General features: G+C 38.4%; 1 protein-coding gene across 5 annotated transcripts in view; it reads right to left on the bottom strand.

Annotated features, from left to right (window-relative positions):
• Positions 1-21,676, bottom strand: part of SLC7A11 (solute carrier family 7 member 11) — a 239,333-nt gene that overhangs the window by 174,937 nt on the left and 42,720 nt on the right. For all 5 annotated transcript variants that reach the window (XM_059698019.1, XM_059698018.1, XM_059698020.1 and 2 more), the window contains exons 7-9: positions 3,678-3,801; positions 1,759-1,862; positions 462-558 (exon numbers count right to left, since the gene is read on the bottom strand). In XM_059698019.1, coding sequence (XP_059554002.1) covers positions 462-558; positions 1,759-1,862; positions 3,678-3,801 — 325 coding nt within the window. The remainder of the gene's footprint in view (positions 1-461; positions 559-1,758; positions 1,863-3,677; positions 3,802-21,676) is intronic.

Raw genomic sequence — 21,676 nt, 5'->3', positions numbered from 1 at the left:
AATCACTGAATCACTGCACTGTCTAGAATTTCATCGTTGCATTTTCTATAATTTTGTGTGGCTTCATTATAAGGGGCCTATGCGACATCTGGGTCATTTTGGACTGTAGTTTTTAGCTCCACTCTCTGCACTTAGAATTGGGATTTATTACTCTGCATCCTCTTCTACCAGGTCCTTTGTCAATGGTAGGAGCCAAACTAATTTCCCTTCCACCTCACTACTTTCTACAAAGGTGAAGAAAAAGTGATGTGGCTCTTGCCCCATACCATCAAATATGCATCAGCAATACTGAGGCAAGGGAAGCGGCAGAAAACACCCTGCCTCCCACACGCTGCCAAGATCTCCATAGAGCCCATTTCTCAATGAATGAGAAAGTCACGCACTCTGATGTCTGGGTGCGATCCGCTTTGCTAACCTGCTATTAGAGGTTATATCGAGAGACACTTGTAAATGTGCATTACCAAAACAATAACAGCTGGCAGAGGAGTGTGCTTGCGGACATGAATCATGGAGAGGATTTCTGGAAGGTGACCCTCTCGAGACGCAACATAGAATAACCTGGTGGGAGAAAAACAGGGGTGGGGTTGACTGCATAATTGATCATAGCAGAGGGGGAAATATCCCAGAACCCTAAGACAAAACTTGCATCTTTTTCATCCCAAACGATTTGACATTTCTTAGATGATCACTTAGATTTCACTTTTCAGACAAGGTAGAGACCATCATGAGAAATCTGTCTCGGAATTTTATAAAATCTGCCAACTGTTATATTCTTCTTTGGGAACAATAGCCACATCTGACTCAGCATGGCTCTCCCTACATGTAAATAGCTGATAATGAATTTAGTTCTAGGTTCCAGTACTGTAGGTGTGCTGTCTATCCAACCAAAACAACACACACACACACATGCACACGCACATGCACACGCACTCTGCATGCACACGTACATACACACTGTGAACATGAATAAAGGAAACCTCATTTAAAATAGAGTTGGGAGGGCCTGAAAGGGCCTCAGCAGAAAGAAGCCTCTTCACTCCCCAACAGGAGCAAAGCCATTATCTCCTGGCCCAGCAGTGACCCAGCTGGAGAGAAGCTAGAGCAACCCTGAAGTCCCACTCTACCCAACGGCCTTTCCATCAAAACTCCACGCCCAGCGACTTCCCTTCCTCTGGAAAAGCAAGCCCCTCTCCTTTGTTCTCAGGGCGCTCCTGTGGTTTTGCCAGAGTTGGCACGTTCTGAATTGCGATTCCTCTGCTATTTCCGAATACTCTCATTTTTCTGGTAAACAACTGGCTATTTCATTTTTAAGGATGACAACACATCTAACATTCATATTTATCTGATTGGGTTTTAATCTTCTATTAAAACAAAAGGTACTTTTACATCAAAGAAAGCAATAGGGCTAGAGATAGGGTGAAGTGGTGATTTCTGGCATCTCTTACTTTACTTTTTTCTTGTCACCTTTAGAGAAACAACAGATTTTATCACCAGAAATAAAATGCTGTTGTTAGACTCTGTAGACACACTATAAAAAAAATGCCACAGGCCCAGCTTCAGACTCGGCTATGAGTAGAGGCGCAGTGCCCTCTAATGGGCAGAAGGAGACACGCTGTTGCTACTTGGACAAAGACTTCAATCCTGCCTGTCCCTTTAAAAACAACAGGTTAGGAGGCACTGTTTCTTTGTAAAGTCATCCTTATCACATCCAATCTCAAAAACAGAAATACATTTCTGAAAATGCTTGAACTCACTCACCTGGAGACAGCAAATACACCCCCATTCATGGAGCCAAAGCAGGTGAGGGCGACGCAGATGGGAACTGCTAATGAGAAATTTCCCAGGAGCCTCTCAGCAAAGGTCTAGTGAAAGACAGAGGGACATGAACTAGTGCTTTGCCAGAAAGTGGAATAAAGGAAACAATGTATGCCAGACTTGCTCTATGACTCTCTATTAGCCTGGTGATAGGCGTATGTTTTATAATCTTCCTCTTTGGTTAGGGTCAGGCTAACTTCGTAGACAATAATCAAAATTAGGTGCCATGGCATTGCTTGTTGCAAAAATGTGGGCAAAGGTCTAAACAAGTACCTATTCTTTACTTTCAAAAGGCAACGATCCATTTACCGAATCTTTATAAACTGTGGCCAAAATCTTCTATCATTCTGGTAAGTGGAAAAAGCTTCTTCAGAAAAATTTCTGCTTTTGGAGACAGAAATCCTTTTGCACAATAACTTCTCTTTAGCCCAGAAAGCCACATTTGGATAATAAAGCACAAATGTACACTGAGAGGAATGATGGACACTTGTGTCATATACCAATTCCACCGCATGACGTAAAAGTGTGGCAGAAAATAACTGATGATTTAATCACTGATATCATATCTATGAGATGTTCTGAAAATCTTTTGCCCAGAATAATCACATCAGTTGAATCTGTGTTTATCAAATCAATTATCTGGCAATTCCTTCTGTGTTTCCCATGAAAAGGCTAGACTACAAATACAAGTCCAAGGAAATCAAGCCACAGAAAAGACAACAGATAAACAAAACTTCCGAAATTTCCCTTTATGCCATGACATAAAGGCTGTATTGTAAAAAAAAAAAAAAAAAAAAAAAAGAGGCGGGATTCTTTATTTGTCCTTGATGCAGCTGGTGCTGTGTAATTAATGGACCACATTACGCTCAAGGAATAAGTGCTGCCCTCTCTCTGTCCAATAAGATGAGATGACTGGCCGGACAGCAGTAAGCCTTGTACATGTGGGTGTCTGCTAGAACTTACAGCAGTAGCTGAAGCCTTTTTTAACTGCAGTGAATGCATACATAGGTTCATGTGAAATGAGATCATTTGTTCCCCATGGATGTTGCTGATATGAGGTAATAGTGACTATTTTTAAAGGAACTGACAGCTAATGATTGGAAGTTATTTTACCCCCTTTATTGTTATGAGGTCATAAGTGAAGGCTCTCTTACTACCTACGGTTTTATACAAAATAAAAGTATGTGTCACAGAATAACAGTCCTATAACACGACCTTTGGGAGCAAAGACAGTTCTGAAGTCTCATAAATTTTGGAAAATGTAAAATTATGAGTATCTACTTTTTAAGGAATTAAAAATGCACGTTAGCATTTTATTATTCTGAGAAGTGCTACAGAAATGATATCTGTGTAACTTTGAATAACTCATTATTCCCCAAAATGAATAATATCCCATGACTAGTATTCAAAAGGATGTAAGAGAAAAAACAAATATATACGGTCAAGTTGGAAATTCTTGAAGTGGTACTTTGGGAAAAATGTTTGAAAAGTTTACAAATGGGAAAGAGTACAGAATAATTGCAATTTGCATACCCCAAACTGCATTCTTTTAAATTCTGCCTACCTGTCCTTAAAGGCATGTTGGAAGACTGTGTATATGTGGAAATGTGTTTTCAAGCATGTATATGGAGAAATGTCTTCCATGACATTAACACTACAGAGAAATCGTATAGGATTTTAGCTGTATCAGTTAAGTGGAATATGCTAAGGTGTGTTCTAATTTTTTTAAGATGCTCATTATCATTCAGGTCAAGAAAAGATTACTGAATTTCAAATCCCTTTTCTGCTGGAAGGAACTAGTATAAAATGGCATCAACTCATCAACCTAAATTCAAATTGGCATTTCCCCAACTTGGACTTACCACTGCCACTGCATTTGAAAGCAAGAGCTCTTCAGCACTAATGGTGGTGAAGTAGGCCACATTCATTAGCACATAGCTGATGGTGACGATGGCCATGGATATACCTATGGCAAGGGGGATGTTTCTGAAATGCACAAGGAATCACTTATTAGTCATCTTTCGTTATTCTTTTTCTAAAATCAAGGACGATAGGCTAATTCAAACAAAAAATTAATTGGTAGGTATGATCATTATAGGCTCTGTTGGGTATGCATAAACATTTCACTGGAGTGAGGTACCTGGGGGATTCTGATGCTGCTATCCAGGGGGCCACACTTTGAGAACCATTGTCCGCTACACCTTTCAAGTACCAATTCGCTGCCTTTGCACCTTTCTGATATTCGCTCCCCAAATGGTCTTTCACATTCATGGGATTTTCCCCTTCAGGAACTTCCCTTACCAGCAAATAATACTTCCAAAATGTTTTTTGGAAGTCTGAGAGCAGGAGATAGCCACCTTTCTAAAGGATAGGAGTAATAATTTTGCACAGAACACAAAAAGCACAGAAGTGCTCACAATAATGACTTTGCATGGCCCTGCTGCGAGTTCAAAGGAAGCTTAAGATCATGAATGTCTATTAAAGCAGCAGCGAAGACAATCCCATGAAATCAGAGGTGACGTGCTGGGAAGCACATAGGGCCGGACGGTGCTGACAGGACGCAGCATCAAGAAATACCCAGTGCAAATGCAAGGTTATGTCTTCATTTAATGCACTTGGAAAGCCAGGAAGTTACTGACCCCAATAATTTGATTCCATGTTACCGATACACATTACTTGCTTCACATAATCACCTCTTCAGACTCTTTCCCGTTCAAGCAACTTAAACCTTCAGCTCCCTGCGTAAAGGCTGATGGGGTTTCTTTTTTTTGGCCGTGGAGCTTATCAGCCCTCATGGAGCCTTAACCCTGCTGGTGTCACTAATGAAGACCTCAATAGAAATAATTTTTTCCAAGATGAAAATACAGTTCAGAACCAGGGGGAAAAAGGGGGGGGGGGGCGCGGGGGAGGCACAGCCTGCCTCACTCCCCAAGCCAGGCGGGTTTTAGCACGCTAAGTCCCAGCTCATTATGCTAAAGAGTGCTGTAGAGAACAGGCAAACCTAGCCAGCCAGCCTCTGCCATTCATTATGCTGCTTGGAGCCTGGCACTCCCCTGGTCCCCAAAGTCTTAAGCCTTGATGGAGAAACACATTGACCTCTAAATCCCGGCATCCCGTTAGGAAAGGAGCAGATGCTTCCTTTCCCCAGTGCGGGGAGGGTCCTGCGGAATTTGCTCTGAACACCGTCACATGCGCTGCCAGTTGTGATGGATAAATGCTCAATTTAAGCAAAGGCAACCAGCAGGCCAATTAGATACAAAAGAGTGAATGGCACAAGGCCAATTAAAGATGAGTTCTGCTTCTTTGAAAGAAAGGTTACATGGAAATGCAAAGGGGAATGAAGAGGAACATGAAGGCCTATAGACAACCTTTCAATCACTCACTGTGTTATTATAAACTTGAAGCCTTTCAGCTTTATAATGTGCCCAACTGGGATGCTAAGTTCTTTCCATGGAGGAGAGAAACAGGAAGAGGGGAAGAGAGACTCTGTATTCCTTGCAAGAATAATATTAAGAAATGAAATTAAGAAATGGTCAAGCAATGAAAAGGTTCTGGTAATAAAAAGTGGGGTGACTTATGGTTCAGGGCAGTGAAGTGACCTAACCTGCCCAGGACAGGCAGTCCTGTCTCACCACATGATGCTGCAAAACAGTAGAGAGAAGTATCAAATTTGGGCTGTGGGCTCCCAGCATGGTAGCCAGAATGCCAGCTTCCCCCTCTGTTTCCTGCCTGGGGATTATGGTGCTTCTGAGGAAAGTTTTCTAAATTGATCTTAACAGAAGGGATCCTAAAACAACCAAACAAAAAAACCTAACTTTCCAGGTTAGCTTTTCCCCCCCTCAGCTTGTCAACAAAAAAAAAAAACACCAGCAGCTGTTGCCATTTATGTAGTGCCTGCTATGTGCCTGACATTTTATTGGGCACATTACATGTTTGCCTGATTTTATCCTTGGAAAATCCTGCAGGTTGGAAACATCATCACTATTTTATATATGAGGAAATGAAGTCTTAGAGAATTTAAATAACTGTTCAAGGATACACAGCTGGTAATAGGAAACACAGAGTTGAGCTGCAAGGTCTCGCCTACCTTGAAGTCAAAGCATTTTAACCACTAATATGCACACACTGTCTCCTGTGTGTGGGTCCTCAAACACTGACTATTAATTTTCAGAGAAATCGTAATTGCTGAATATAATGTTTATTGGAGAGCTCTTTTCAAGGCTGTGTTTCTCATGCAGTCACTGAGAATGCAGCTGCCATGAATGAGGGGGAAATACTTATTCCATGATTTCTACAGTTTCCCTGTGTAACATGAACTATAATGTGTAGTTTCACTGTTTAGGTAGTAGATTTTCTTTTTAAAATTAAAAAGACAACAGAGGGCCGAAACCGGTTTGGCTCAGTGGATAGAGCGTTGGCCTGTGGACTGAAAGGTCCCAGGTTCGATTCCGGTCAAGGGCATGTACCTGGGTTGCGGGCACATCCCCGGTGGGAGATGTGCAGGAGGCAGCTGATCGATGTTTCTCTCTCATCGATGTTTCTAACTCTCTATCTCTCTCCCTTCCTCTCTGTAAAAAAATCAATAAAATATATTTAAAAAAAAAAAAGACAACAGAGGCTAACTTAATTAATTTTGTAGAAAAGAAGGAAAAGCAAGCATGATCGTCAGGTAAACTGAACTAGATGAACAATTTTACTATCAGCTGAATTTACTAGATAGATATTAGGGGGAGGAGGAATCAAAGGAGCCTAAAGTATATGACAAGAGAGATGGCCTAACCTTGCTGCAATTCCTAACACACCTAGTAATTCCTCTCCAGGTAAAATTAAGCCCTGGGAATGGGAAGGGTTGTGGCAAAATAGCCACTTTCTTCTGTCCTGAAGTTCTATTTCACTTGGACAAAGGGAAGGAGGAGAGGGGATCATGGCTGCCTTGAGATAAACAGCAATCAGGAGTAAATCAGTTGATTTGTTCAGAAGGGCTTGGCATGCAGAAGGGCTTTAGATACAGAGGGCAGATAAGCATGGTTAGTAACCCAAGATTAAAGCAAATGATACATGATAATAAAAGGAGTTGCAGGAACTGCTAGGCCACTGATGTTTCACAGCCGCTGTGTGACTGGGAGGCAGCCCCTAATGCCAAGAGCAACAAAACCATCATCTTGACACTGAATAACAATGACTTACATCTATGAAGTCTACTCTTTCTCAAGTATTTGTGAATGTTTGTTATGATTAACAAAATACAAATGTATTCCCTTTGTAATACTTTAAGCAATAAAAAAAGAAAAGAAAGAAACATCAAAAAAAATACAAATGTATTGAAAAGAGTCACTTAATCCTTAAGAGCTTTTTGTCATTATACATAGTCTTTTCAAGTAACAGGCATTACGTTTGTGAGAATATGGTATTTTTCATATTAGTTGCAAATGGTCTTCAATCAAAAGGTCTTGAAATACCCTTCTCATAGATTTATTTTGAATTGGTACCAATAACCCAGTCTATGTCAACAAATATCTATGGATAAATACTTGTTTCGTTTGAAATTATTACATGGAAGTCTGGAAGAGCCGCTTCGAAGCACTTTCATTCTAAGGATCCAAATGGTCCCAGTAGGAACGGCTCATAGTTTGCATTTGTATAATCTACAAAACACTAGCGAATATATTTGATCTTCAAATCTACACGTCATTTCAGATTTTTTTGTGGAATGGGCTACAGTCTGAATAATGAATAAACAAAATTCACAACAAACCATTGAAATAGGAGTTAATACTCCCATTTTCAAACAAGGGATCCAAGGCTAAGAGGGGTTAAGTGACATGGTCAAAGTAACGAAAGCAGTCAATGGAAGGGCTGGACCTTGAACCTAGCTCTTCCAGCTCTCAGCTCCACATCCATGATATATCTTATCATATCATGGCTGCATTGTACCTACTTTAACTCTATGTACAAGGTCCCTAGGACCCTTACATGTTGACAAACAGGTATGATATTTTATATAAGTGACACAAATATCAGATTGTTACAATGTGACATATTTCAAGCCAAAAATATTTTCCTACATAGCTAAGAGTCATCACAAATACACATGCAGCATGGGTTGCATTTTTCATATGCTTTGCAACTATAATAGATCCAGAAAAAAAAAGATTGTTCCCAGGGCTTCAGATTGGCTAAAAAGACTTGGTATTGAAGCAGAATGAGTAAACCTAGCGTGGTTCTCCAGAGAGTTGAGCACAACTAAAGGTTACAGGGATATCTGATATGCGGAACATATGAGTAATTCCATAATTACTTGAATTTAGGATACTACTAAAATTGTTTTATAATCTGAACAAAATCTTCTGAGATTTGTATGAATCAAAATAAGTTCCATGCCGAAACCGGTTTGACTCAGTGGATAGAGCATCAGCCTGCGGACTGAAAGGTCCCAGGTTCAATTCCGGTCAAGGGCATGTACCTGGGTTGCGGGCATATCCCCAGTAGGAGATGTGCAGGAGGCGGCTGATCGATGTTTCTCTCTCATCGATGTTTCTAACTCTCTGTCTCTCTCCCTTCCTCTCTGTAAAAAATCAATAAAATATATTTAAAAAAAAAAAATAAGTTCCATACAATCCCCTGTGTTGGACACACACAATGGGGAATCACAGAAGTCATTGATCCTGGGGCATCTAAAATTGTCTTTGAGCCAGGGGGCTGGGCATGATGACAATTCTGTTAAAACCTACTCTAGGGCCGAGGTCGGCAAACTGCGGCTCGCGAGCCACATGCGGCTCTTTGGCCCCTTGAGCGTGGCTCTTCCTAAGCCTTAGGAGTACCCTAATTAAGTTAATAACAATGTACCTACCTATATAGTTTAAGTTTAAAAAATTTGGCTCTCAAAAGAAATTTCAACCATTGTACTATTGATATTTGGCTCTGTTGACTAATGAGTTTGCCGACCACTGCCCTAGGGTATTTGAGTATTCTGAAATCTTTAAGACAAGTTGTTGATGCTTCACACTTTCTATTTAAAAATCATTAATATTTTAACACATGTATTTGTAATCAGGAAAAAGGAGGGAGGAATAAGAGGAGGGATTCATAAGGATAAGAAAATGCCAAACTTCTTAATATGTGAGATACTAAAAAGAAAAGAAAAGAAAGGGAAAACAGGGTTTTTCAAAGCATTTTTCAATTCTGTAAGCAAACTAGAGACTATTTGTTTATATATTGAAACATAACTGTGATTCATCTCAACATAAAGTATTTAAAATTACATTAAGTATCTTTTGATTACAAGTCTTCATTTTAGAATCATACTTATTTCACATTTTCTTTATAATGACCCAAAAGAGACCTTGAAAGCTTTCCTTTAGATCTGACCCATAAATTACTCGAGCATGTCTCTTTTTTACTTATAATTATTTTTTGCAGAATTACTGTTGATTTTATATTACCACTGCTGTTAATTTTATCTCACTCCTCAAAATTTTGTCATATGTTACAGACAAAAAGATAAAGTATATATCAAAGAAAATTATCTATATTTTTCATTCATATGATTTTTCTTCCATACATTTTTACATACTTTCCCTGACTCTTGGTCATTCCAAACTTTCCAGAAACCCCTAGAAATGGAGCTGTCCTATTTGGCTATGTGATTTTTGATATTTTTAGCAGGGATTGATAGCTTTCCAGACTTGAAACAATTAGATTACAGATGACTGCACTCATATGAATCCCTTTATGTGTTTTCAGTGATTTTGCCTCATTGTCATTTAGTGCAATTACTATATCTTTGTTTTTCATCATGAGTGGGGATTGTGTTGTTAATAACATTTTTTAAAAGAAATGCATTTGTGAAAACACAGCAAGTCATTGGAGATATGGCATGGGTTGTACTGGAAGAAAATAAATGTAGTGAGAGAGGAAGAATACATTTAATAAACCTATTTATGAGACACCTTTCAAAAGAGGACATCCAGAAAGCCAAGAGACATATGAAAACATGCTCAAAGTCACTAATCATCCGAGAGATGCAAATCAAAACAACAATGAGGTACCATCTCACACCTGTCAGACTGGCTATCATCAACAAATCAACAAACGACAAGTGCTGGAGAGGATGTGGAGAAAAAGGAACACTTGTGCACTGCTGGTGGGAATGCAGACTGGTGCAGCCACTATGGAAGACAGTATGGAGTTTCCTTAAAAAACTGAAAATGGAACTCCCATTTGACCCTGTGATCCCACTTCTAGGAATATATCCCAAGAAACCAGAAACACCAATCAGAAAGGATATCTGCACCCCTATGTTCATAGCAGCACAATTCACCATAGCTAAGATCTGGAAACAGCCTAAGTGCCCATCAGTAGATGAATGGATTAGAAAACTGTGGTACATCTACACGATGGAATACTATGCTGCTGTAAAAAGGAAGGAACTCTTACCATTTGCAACGTCATGGATGGAACTGGAGAGCATTATGCTAAGTGAAATAAGCCAGTCAATAAAGGAAAAATACCACATGATCTCACTCATTCGTGGACAATAGAGACCATTATAAACTTTTGAACAATAATAGATACAGAGGCAGAGCTGCCTCAAACAGATTGTCGAGCTGCAGCGGGAAGGCCGGGGAGGGTTGGGGGGCAGGAGGTAGGGGGGTAAGAGATCAACTGAAGGACTTGTATGCATGCATATAAGCATAACCAATGGACATAAGACACTGGGTGATAGGGGAGGCTAGGGGACTGTCTAGGGCGGGGGGATAAAATGGATACATATGTAATACCCTTTGTAATACTTTAAGCAATAAAAAAAAAAAATAAACCTATTTATGAACACCCTTAAAGATCCATGGTTCATGTTCTAATTTAATGACAATTTCTGGGCCAAAGCTGAACACAGTGATGTGAGAAGCAGATTGTCACATATAGGTACACAGCGTTCCCACTGATTTCAAGCATTAGACACCTGCCCTCTGCTTCTTACAGTAACATGAAGGCTATGGCTGTTTTCACTGAGACATTTTGCATTTCAATACCACTGACATCTCATCTAAATCTCACCATTTTCCATTGTCCACAGATGAAGAACTCCATAAACAAAGAGAGAAGACAGAGAGACCTGTAGGGAGATGTAAGAAATGAACAGACACAGATTAAGAGACTGCAGGGCTAAAGGAGGCTCCTGGAAAAATGTACGTGGACACATAAAGGAGGGAGAAAAGTGCAGCAAAACCACACAGAAAAATGAACTAAAATTTACAATTCAGAACAGGGTAATAAGCAGTCAGAAGCATTAGTATGAGCATTTTTATCCCTTAAAATACTTTATTTTTTAATCCTACTATTAGAATAAATTCATGCCTAAATAGAATTATTCAGCAAAATGTAGCTTAAGAGTAAATTTTCATTTGCTTGCATTTCATACAAGTAAAAATTTGCAGTCTGCATCTCATTTGTCTCATAGTCTAAAGATTTAGAGTATGTCTTCCAGATATATTACAGTTGTCCATATTTATGGGTAAACCTAAAAATATTAGCAGGTGAGTTTGAGTGTGCAAACAGGAAATTGGTTTCCAATAAAATGTTAGCAATTAAATAACTGAGACAGAATATTTTAATAACTTAAGTTTCACACCAATGTTCAAGGCTTATTTTTGTTCTATTGTTTTTAAAATATACCTCTTCAATTGTCATTATGTTCCTCAGGATTTGGTCTAAAGTATAATACGACATCTCAGTGAACCATTTATTTTTTTTATAACGGAGCTCCTGAGATTCGGGTATACGGCTGAGACCACCCATCACGATTTTGTGTTGCTCTTTCCAAAGTAGATGTTATTCCTGAGAAGCAGCAGATGGACCACATTTCCCAGACCCTCTTGTTTCTAGGTGGGAATGTGACTCATTCTTGTGTTTCAATTAATGTGACAATAAAGGCCGAGGTGAGGTGGTTAAGAAGTGGGTTGCCTTGTCACCCCATTTCGCTGACAACTAAAGAGTAGCAAAGCCACATTCTGGAAGGAATCTGGGTCACAGAACCAACCTGTGGAAGCAAGCCCACCAGTCAGCCAGGGGCACCAACAGCGGATGACTGTTACTTAAGTTAAAAATTAAACTTTTGGTTATTTAAAGCCATTAAAAATGTGTGGTTTGTTTGTTACAGCAGCTGGTATTACCCTAACAATGATGGGCTACATTATATCAAGACTGTTTGTAAATCTCAATTCATTGGTTTAGGTAAAACTTAAAATGGGTCCTATACTATTCTTGTTTTATAATAAACCTGTATGTAATATAAAATTCTTCAAACAATGTCCCAAATGACAAAATCAAATAAAAATATTTGCACCCCAAAAAAGCTAGGGTAGTGAAAAATTTATTATTCAAACTTTGCCCAGAAACAGAGCAAATATAGAACCCATTATTTTAAAATATAAACTCTCCTGCATGCCTGAGAACCCTCACTAATGCAGCAAAGACCAAAGCACAATTGCCCCTTGTTTTGTCCAAGGATACATAATAAGATAATGAGATGCTAAATTAATATACTAAAAACAAGACCACATAAAATAAATACACCCACTTTGGCATAGTAAATGAGAATTAGAGTCAAAATTCCCTCATGCCATTAACACATATCTTAGAAGGAACTGATAACACTTCTACATACACATAAATCAGGTCTAATCACATTTTTTCTGATTAGCACACAATAGGAAATGGAACAGGTAAACATGGGAACAGTCACCCATAACGAACCATTGCTTCTACCACCACGAATTGATTCAATACTTCTGACCAACAATGATGAGTCTAATTATTATTTATCATTTCAATTTGATATCTGGTGGTCAAGTGGATATTTGGCTTTCCAATTCGGTGCTCTGGGAACCAAAATAGAAAATGGACAATCGGCCCAGCCAGAGTGGCTTAGTTGGTTGAGCATCATCCTGTGCTCCAAAAGGTTGCCAGTTCAATTCCCCAACAGGGCACATATATACTTGGGTTGTGGGTTTGATTTCTGTTTGGGGCATGTCCAGAAGGCAACTGATAGATGTTTCTCTCTTACATTGATGTCTCCCTCTCTCTCCCTTCCTCTCTCTAAGCATGTCCTCGGGTGAGGATTTTTTTTTTTAAAGGACAATTAATAGGATTACAAGCTACTCTGTTTGCACTCACCTCAACCAGATCAGTCCTCTTTACTTGTTTTATGTATTAATATTCTGCCAGACAACTGAAATAAACCAATGCTTTCAAATAGTTTTAAAATGACTGCTCTAGATTCTGCAAGTCAAATTATGTCTTTAGATAATGTTTTTGGAGCCAATGATGGCTTCCTTGAGTATTAAAAATATGTGGATTGGTTTCATAAAGTGTCTATATATGAATGATTATGTAGGTATGTACTAGTATGTATATATTTGACCCTACGAAGTTAAAATAATTTTTCAATGCAACAAATTCCTGTTACACTCAGCGTAACTGAGGGGAAAATTCTTAGTGGGAAAGCTATAAAGGGATAGGAGAGCCAATAGCTATGGCCTGGCTTTAGTCAAAGAGGTAAATCCACATGGCAGGGCCACAGAGAACATGACACAGCGGCTGAATGGAGCAGTAAAGAAAAGCGACGATGAGAAGAAATAGAGTTGATGGGTTAAGCACCCTGCTAGTTTAAAGAGATGATATGTCATCATCAAAAAATGAGATGATGAAGACTTGTGATTGGAACAGCTGACAGCTCCCTGAAAAGGTCACAAAGGCCCACGGAATGGCAGATCCTCCGCAAGCCCTCCCTCTCCTCTCCTCAGGCTGTCCATTTACAGAGATTCATATTCCCAGCAGACATGGAAATGTTGTGATCTTTTATCTTTCAGCTCAAAAGTTAAATCTTTTGAAAAATAAGCTTTTGTGCCTTCATTTTATATGTATTATGACTTTTGTTAGACTACAAAGATTCATAGGCAAGCCTCTCTCCAGGGATAATTTATTCAAGTCACGCACAATGTGCACTGGCCTGGGGACTATTTGTCCTGGGGAAGTAGAGGTGGTCCTTAGATATACCCACCACTTAATTTCCTTTCTCTTCCACATTTTCTCTTAGTCCCATTACCCAATTAAACATGACCACAAAGAAAAAAAAATATATATACTATCTCAAGTGTAAATTGTCTTTTCACAACATCTTTTCTCCGGAGTTTCACCTTTGACATTTGCTTTAACTTGATTTCAGAGAATTAAGAAAAACTCTCTGGACAGCAATCTCAAGGCTGGGTCTAGTCATGTCCCAGTCACTAGAAGGCACACAGGAGATCACTGGATCTCTCTGGGCTTAAACTTACTCATCCGTTGAAAAGGGTATTGAAAAATGAAATCTAAAGTCCATTTCAGTTAAAATTTCATGATTCAATCCCTTTAGCAAATAAAGTAAATCCATAAAGATTGTTTAACAGAATACTTTGAAAAGTCAGTTGAGCACTTGCTCATCTATCAGAGCATCCTAAGGAAATTTCTGCCTTTGCCTTGTTCTGTCAATCAGAGGCGAGAATAGGACGCCAACTTTACAATCTCTTCTCCTGTGTTCTGAAGATTATGATTCTATTCTCAACCAGGAACACCGGCGCATTAAATCACCTCCCATCACTACAACTTCAAAGTGTCAGCCTGGCTGGGAAAAAATCGATCATTACCGAAGATCATGTAAAGGATAAGTGGACTGTTCACTCTTCTAGAATCTAAAATGTGGTCTGAAGATCAGGCCAGGCCTCCAAAAGGCTACATACATGGAACCTATTATCACAGACACTCGTGGACTGTCTTTAATAAGTTGCTGTATTTTATACCTATAGATTCATCAAAACTTAATGGCAAACAAATTTGTTAAATCCATCTGAATTTCAGGAGGGCATTTGTAGTAATATTGTTAAGGATGTTATCATGTGCATTCTATCAAAGTCCTATATATAGAGTTTACTCATTTAACCAATGTTTATCAAATATCTTCTTTATGCTAGGCATTGTTATAAGTAAAGGGATAAAGATATTAGCCACAACAACAACAAAAAATGTATTCTCCCATGGAATCTAAAATTCCAACAGGTAAGATACACAGGGCCCTCTCCCTGGAACACAGTTCTCCCACCACCCCTGGGTCCGCACATGGTTGCCTCAATCTTGTCAGTTAGTCCCATATCAGAGTCTCCCTCTCAGGGAAATCTTCCCTTCTTTTCCTAAGTACACTCCCTGCCCCAGTAATACCCACCCACTACTCTTTTTAATGAGAAACAAACAAACAAACAAACAAAACATCTTCTAACTCCTGTCTTTTCAAATATCTTTATTTATGTATCCATACTCACCAAAGTCTACAAAGAAAGTAAAACCATTCACTGAGCATTATAAAGTGCTTTCAAAGTATTTGCTCTAAATGTCTAGTGCAAACACGTTTGAAAGGGGTTGCCAGGAATGTTTTTAACCCTCAAGGATAACGCTGCGTTTTGTGTAGCTTGTAACCATGTAGGGAAAGGGTTGTTGGCCTCCTTGGCCTTTGATATTTTGTTTGTTTGTTTTACCAACCTCTTATTTCTAAGATATGTCCTAAAAGAAATGGTTCATTAAAACAGAGAGATAAGGTAACTACTTTAGAAGATATAACTTGGGATTTAAAAACACGCACACACAATTAAAATAAAAGCTTGTTTCCAGTAGTGATGGGAAGACATGCAAAGCTTGACCATATTTAAATGACTTTAATCAAACCAAGCTATCATTTTGACTCTTCCTCTTATTATTATTTACACAGCTGTGAGATAAATCTGTACAAACCTCCCCAAAGAAGACTTAAAAAAATAAATGGAAGCAGTGAAGAGAAAAAATTAAAAAAAAATTAATAAATAAGCACAGTTAAGAGACAGCTTTAACAGAGAAAAGAAATGTTATTACACCAAATGCTCATGTGAATTGTAAATTATTAAATCTCCAAGAACACCTGATTTATGAACAGGATAACAGAGCCCCTAGCCAAAATCATTTTTAATAAAAAACTGGAAACCTCCTGAAGTTCATCTCAGATTTAAATATCAAACACAGCAGCCACTCATGAACATTTCCCATAAAACAGAAACACAGCACGACATAACCGGTGGGCAGCCATCAATGGGGAGTAAGCAGTACCAGTACAAACAGGGTGTCAGAACCACAGACAGGATCAGGCTTCACAATCTAGAGCAGTGGTTCTCAACCTTCCTAATGCGGCGACCCTTTAATACAGTTCCTCATGTTGTGGTGACCCCCAATTTCATTGTTACAAATTGAACATAATTAAAGCATAGTGATTAATCACAAAAACAATATGTAATTATATATGTGTTTTCCGATGGTCTTAGGTGACCCCTGTGAAAGGGTCGTTTGACCCATAAAGGGGTCGCTACCCACAGGTTGAGAACCACTGATCTAGAGGAAGCAGCCAATGGAAACGGGCCACAGACTGAAATGATGTCACCAAGGAAGGGTAGGGGTGCAAGGAACACTCACTTCTACATATACTGTAGCAGGTGGCTCCCACTCTTGGTCAAAATACTGAGCTTCCTAAACAACTGCTGGATTTAAGAGAGCAACACAACTGAGTTTTATGTTGATTTTTGTACATAAACTCAGAATATATCGTGAATTGGAACCACCATGAGAAAACAAAGGGTAGTGCCCAGGTGGTGTGACTCAGTGGTTGAGTGTCAACCTAGGAACATCATGGTTCAATTCCCTGGCAGCCTGGGTGGTGGGCTCAATTCCCAGATGGGACGTGCAGGAGGCAGCTAATTAATTATTCTCTTTCAGCATTGATGTTTTTCTCCCTCTCCCTTCCTTTCTGAAATCAATAAAAATTAAAAAAAAATAAAACAAAGGCGAGTAATTAAATAACCTAATATTTCCTTTCTAATTTAGTAAGAAGAGTAGATACATCTAAGAAATGTGTAAAAATATGATTCAAATATTTTCCAACAGATATTTGGTTTAAAAATAAGGATGTCAAAAAAAAGTTATTATTCTTTCTAATATATATTTCTTAGGAACTGTATGTAATACTCTGTTTATAACCTATTTGTCAAAGAATTTTTTCTCAGAAATATAAATCAACTAGTTGGATACATATATAATAACTAAATTCATTCGTTTTTAATCCCGTATAGGTCAGTTTCAATAATAATAAGGATCATAAATAAATAATTTTTGCATGTTTCCATTGACATTTCCATTAATATTTGGGCATTTTGTTAAAAATGTTCTGGAAAATAGAAAATCATTATAAAAGGTGTTCTATTAGTAGAATTCTGGAGTGTTTTTTTTAAAAAAAAGGCCAAAATGGTAAAAAAGTAAAACTAATATTATTGGCAGCCACCTTGTAGGTTACTTTTATTAGCTACTGTTTTTTTTAATCTGAAAAAAGAAAATGAAGAAACCAACTTAACAACTAACCCTAGTAGTCAAAAGAAATTTCTGGATTAAAAGGGAGTTAGTCATACATGTATAATATATACTTATATAGCACAGATTATATTGAAATAATATAACCAGAACAACTTAAAAACTATGAACTTTATATTTCAAAGCATTATACAGATTATTTCCCCATTCATGAAAAGCTAAAAGTAGGAATGGCCTTCATACAAGTATAAGTTATACTCAATGCTGATTTATTTGGAGAAAAAGAATAATAATCAATGCCACCTTTCCCCCAGATAAGAATAGAGTATTAGAAATTTCTAATAATAGTCTGGCTAGCATGGCTTAGTGGTTGAGTGTCGACCTATGAACCAGAAGGTCATGGTTCAATTCCTGGTCAAGGCACATGCCCGGCTTGCAGGCTGGATCCCCAATGGAGGGTGTCATACAAGAGGCATCCAATCAATGATTCTCTCTCATTATTGATGTTTCTATCCCTCTGTCCCTCTCCCTTTCTCTCTGAAATCAATACAAATATATATTTTTAGAAACTTCTAATAATAAAAACTGTATAAAAATTGGCAGATATATCAATAGAAAGGATAAGTGAAGCAGAATAGATTAACTTAAAAAACAACTTAGTTTAAAACATAAAATCTTAATATATAACATAATGATATATGTCAAAATTTATAATGTATTATAAACTAGTAAAAATATCATAAACTGAGGGGCAATATGAGTTTTCAATAAATGTTGAAATATTTGGAGGAAAATCTAGAGCCTACATTGAATCACACTAAAAGAAATCCATTCCAGATTAGTTAAAAAGTTGACATAAAAAGAAATCAAGAAAAAACAAACAGAAAATCCCAATGAGATTTAAATGCGCTAGGGATACAGAAAGATTTATAATATAAAAGCAATATACAGAAGCGAAAAACACATTGATTACAGTTAAACGCAGTTCAATTTAAATATTTAACTTATTAAATTAATATATTTAAATGCAAAGTTCTATAACCTGACTCAATAAAGAAAATTTATTTACATGAAAGTGTATGATAAAATTTTTGCAAAAAATATAATTAAGAATTAGTACCCATAATATACAAAGAATTCTGTTGAATCACAAATATTCATGCTCCCAAATGGCAAACACATACAACTACTAAACATGGGGGGAATATTAAGCCTCCTATGTGATTTTAAAAAAATGCAATTTAAAACAATGAAGTGTAATTTTTGCTTTTCAATTAACAAAGATTTTTGTCAATAATGATCCATGCTGATTAAGTATTCTTAGCTATAGCTATTTCGAGAAGAAACTGATATACCCACTCTGGAAAGCAACTTGGTCACCCACAAAGAGACTTTTTATGAGTTCACTAGAGGCCTGGTGCACGAAAATGTGTGCACCATGGGGGGGGAGTCCCTCAGCCCGGCCTGTGCCCTCTTGCAGTCGAGGAGTCCTCAGGGGATGTCCTACTGATGGCTTGCAGTGGTTCTCAACCTTCCTAATGCCGCGACCCTTTAATACAGTTCCTCATGTTGTGGTGACCCCCAACCATAAAATTATTTTTGTTGCTACTTCATAACTGTAATTTTGCTACTGCTATGAATCATAATGTAAATATCTGATATGCAGGATGTATTTTCAGGGGTCACGACCCACAGGTTGAGAACCGCTGGTAAGGGCTTAAGCCCGCTCCCCATGGGGAGCAGGCCTAAGCCACATTCTGGCCTCCCTTTGTGGGAGGCGACCAGGCCGGCTAATCAGGGGACAGTGCTGCCCCTAACACTCTGCAGTTGCCGCCTGGCCTCCCTCTGTGGGAGGCGACCGGATGGGCCAATCAGGGGATGATGCCAGCCCCTCCCCATCTCCCCTCCACCACTGCTGGTCGCCACCCCCCACCCCCCATCGCTCTTCCCTCCCTCTGCCCTCTGGCATGCGCCTTGGCTAGACTGGCGCCATCTGCTCGCTGGCCCCGCCCCCCGCCTACTGGTCATTCTGCCATTCAGTTGATTTGCATATTACACTTTTATTATATAGGACTTTCTTTAATATACTAACTCTCGTCTAGCATTCTTCCTAAGATAATAATTGACTATGCACAAGGATTTGTATATTAAGTGCATGTTATAGCATTATTAAACTACGAAAAACTGAAAACATTTTCAATGCCTAACAGGAAAATGAGTAAATATTGGTACATCTACCCAATGAAACACTATACCACCATTAAAAATGGTATTTTTTGCCCTAGTTGGTTTGACTCAGTGGATAAGAGTGTTGGCCTCCCAGGTTCTATTCCCATCAAGGGCAATATGGCCAGGTTGTGGGCTCGATTCCCAGAAAGGGACACGCAGGAGGCAGCAGATCAATGGTTCTCCCTCATCATTGATGCTTCTATCTCTCTCTCCCTCTCTTTCTCTCTGAAATCAATTTTTAAAAAAGGCATTTACTAAGACTTTAAAGATCTAGGAAAATTAAATGAAATAACATGAAGTGAAAAAAGCAGGATAGATCTAGAATATGAATAGAAAGAGTTAAAGCTGAGCCAAGATACAGCAAATCTAGGGAGCAGGACAGACTTCATGGCAGCTTCAAGCTGCTGGGGATACAGCAATGAGTGACAGAGGAGGCTCTGGTCTTCACAGGGTAACAGACAGTAAACAAACAAGTACGTATAGTATATAGTGCCAAGGTAATAAAGAACATGCATGTGTACATTTATCTTAAGTATTATAATGTAGTGCTCACATGCATGCCACTGGGACACACACAAACACACACACACACACAGTGGAAAACACCTGTCAAAATAATAACAGATAGTACTTTGATGTGAAAATGAGATGATAGGTGATTTTAATTTTCTTCTACATATGTTTTGGCACTTGAAAATGGACCACCTACTATTATCAAAAGAAAGAGGGAAAGGCTACATATTGTCATTGAAAAGTTATGAAAATCATCATGTTTTACTTTGACTTTTTTTCCCACCTAGGGTACAGAATACATAATTTTTTCCCCTTTCTATCACTTGACTGAATGGATCATCTGACCACAACAATTGGGTGGAGATTTGTGTTGTGGGCCTTTAAGAATGGAATAAACAAGTTATGTCTGTTAGGAAAATATGAGAACAAAGATATTCAGGATATCTTGTGCTTCTTGGTGGCCCTAGATCAGAGGTGTGCAGTTAGGCAGGCAGGGCTGAGAGGTGAGGGTACAGGCCCAGGAGTTGCTATAGAAATGGCAACCACAGGAATAGAATTTACATATTTGGGGGAGAACAGGAAACTCCCACTCTGTCTAGTCACAGGCTTGCATCACATATGACGGTTTGAAAAGCACCTAAGAACCCAAACTGCAGCTTCCTCCCCACTGCACTTCAGAGTGCAGGCTGTGGCTTGGCTTAAAGACAAACAGCTCCAAGACCCAGAGAGGGACATCTCCGAGATCAATGAGCAGTTGCATTTTCCCAACATTTGCAACTTGATCACCTCTCCTTAACAAGTGTTGCAGCCTTATGGGACCAAAGAGCCAAACATTTATGTACATTTAAGACACATTTCACCTTTCTGGCACCAGACCCTGGGCAGCTACGAAACAGGATTTCAAAATCATGACCTCCTCTTCCTCTCTATCTCACTCATTTCTTTTGTCATTTGCTGGTTCAAAACAAAGTTTATCGTGTCTCCTATATCAATTTCTCTTTCGCTTGCCTCAGGCCAGAATATAGGAAGTGAGATTTTGATTGTTTGACAAGACCAATACAGAAAGAATAAATATTGCCCCCCAAATAGATATCAGAACTATTTAAAGGACTAGTATATCTGTAAAGATGTCAGAGAAAATAAAAAGCAGCTATTTCCTGATAATATTCTATCATTTCACCAGTTTCTAATCTTAAAGCTTCTGTTTTAATCTTGTAACCAATGACCTTCAATAAATGACCTGGAATAAATTATTTAATTCTGCTAGCCAAACCTCATCCATTATGTGTTTGAATAACAGCTTTAGAAAGTTGAATGCAGGCAAATGTTAATGCTTTTACACATTTTTAAAAGCAGTTTTATTCTATTCTTAAATGACATACAGGTCACTTCTAATGATTACATCCCTCCTCCAGCTTGAAATTAGGCTACAATCTTGCCATATCCAACTCCCTCAGATTTGTATTCAACAACACTAACTGTTTAGAAAGAAGACTAGAAAGGAATCGGGATTTTAACTTGTAAATATAGACAAATCAATCCATCTCTATGGCTTCAATTTATTTATCTTTACAATGAAGGGGCTGGATAATTTGAGGGCTACTTCTGATTCTAACATTTCAGGCCTTTGTAATTTATTCTTTCAAGGTCAAGTTCATTGTGTTTTTAATTGTAAACTTGGCCAGCCATGCTAAATGTGTGAAGG

The sequence above is a fragment of the Myotis daubentonii genome, chromosome 5 (genome assembly GCF_963259705.1).
Source record: "Myotis daubentonii chromosome 5, mMyoDau2.1, whole genome shotgun sequence".
Taxonomy (NCBI): Eukaryota; Metazoa; Chordata; class Mammalia; order Chiroptera; family Vespertilionidae; genus Myotis; species Myotis daubentonii.
This window is presented reverse-complemented; position numbering and strand designations above follow the sequence as displayed.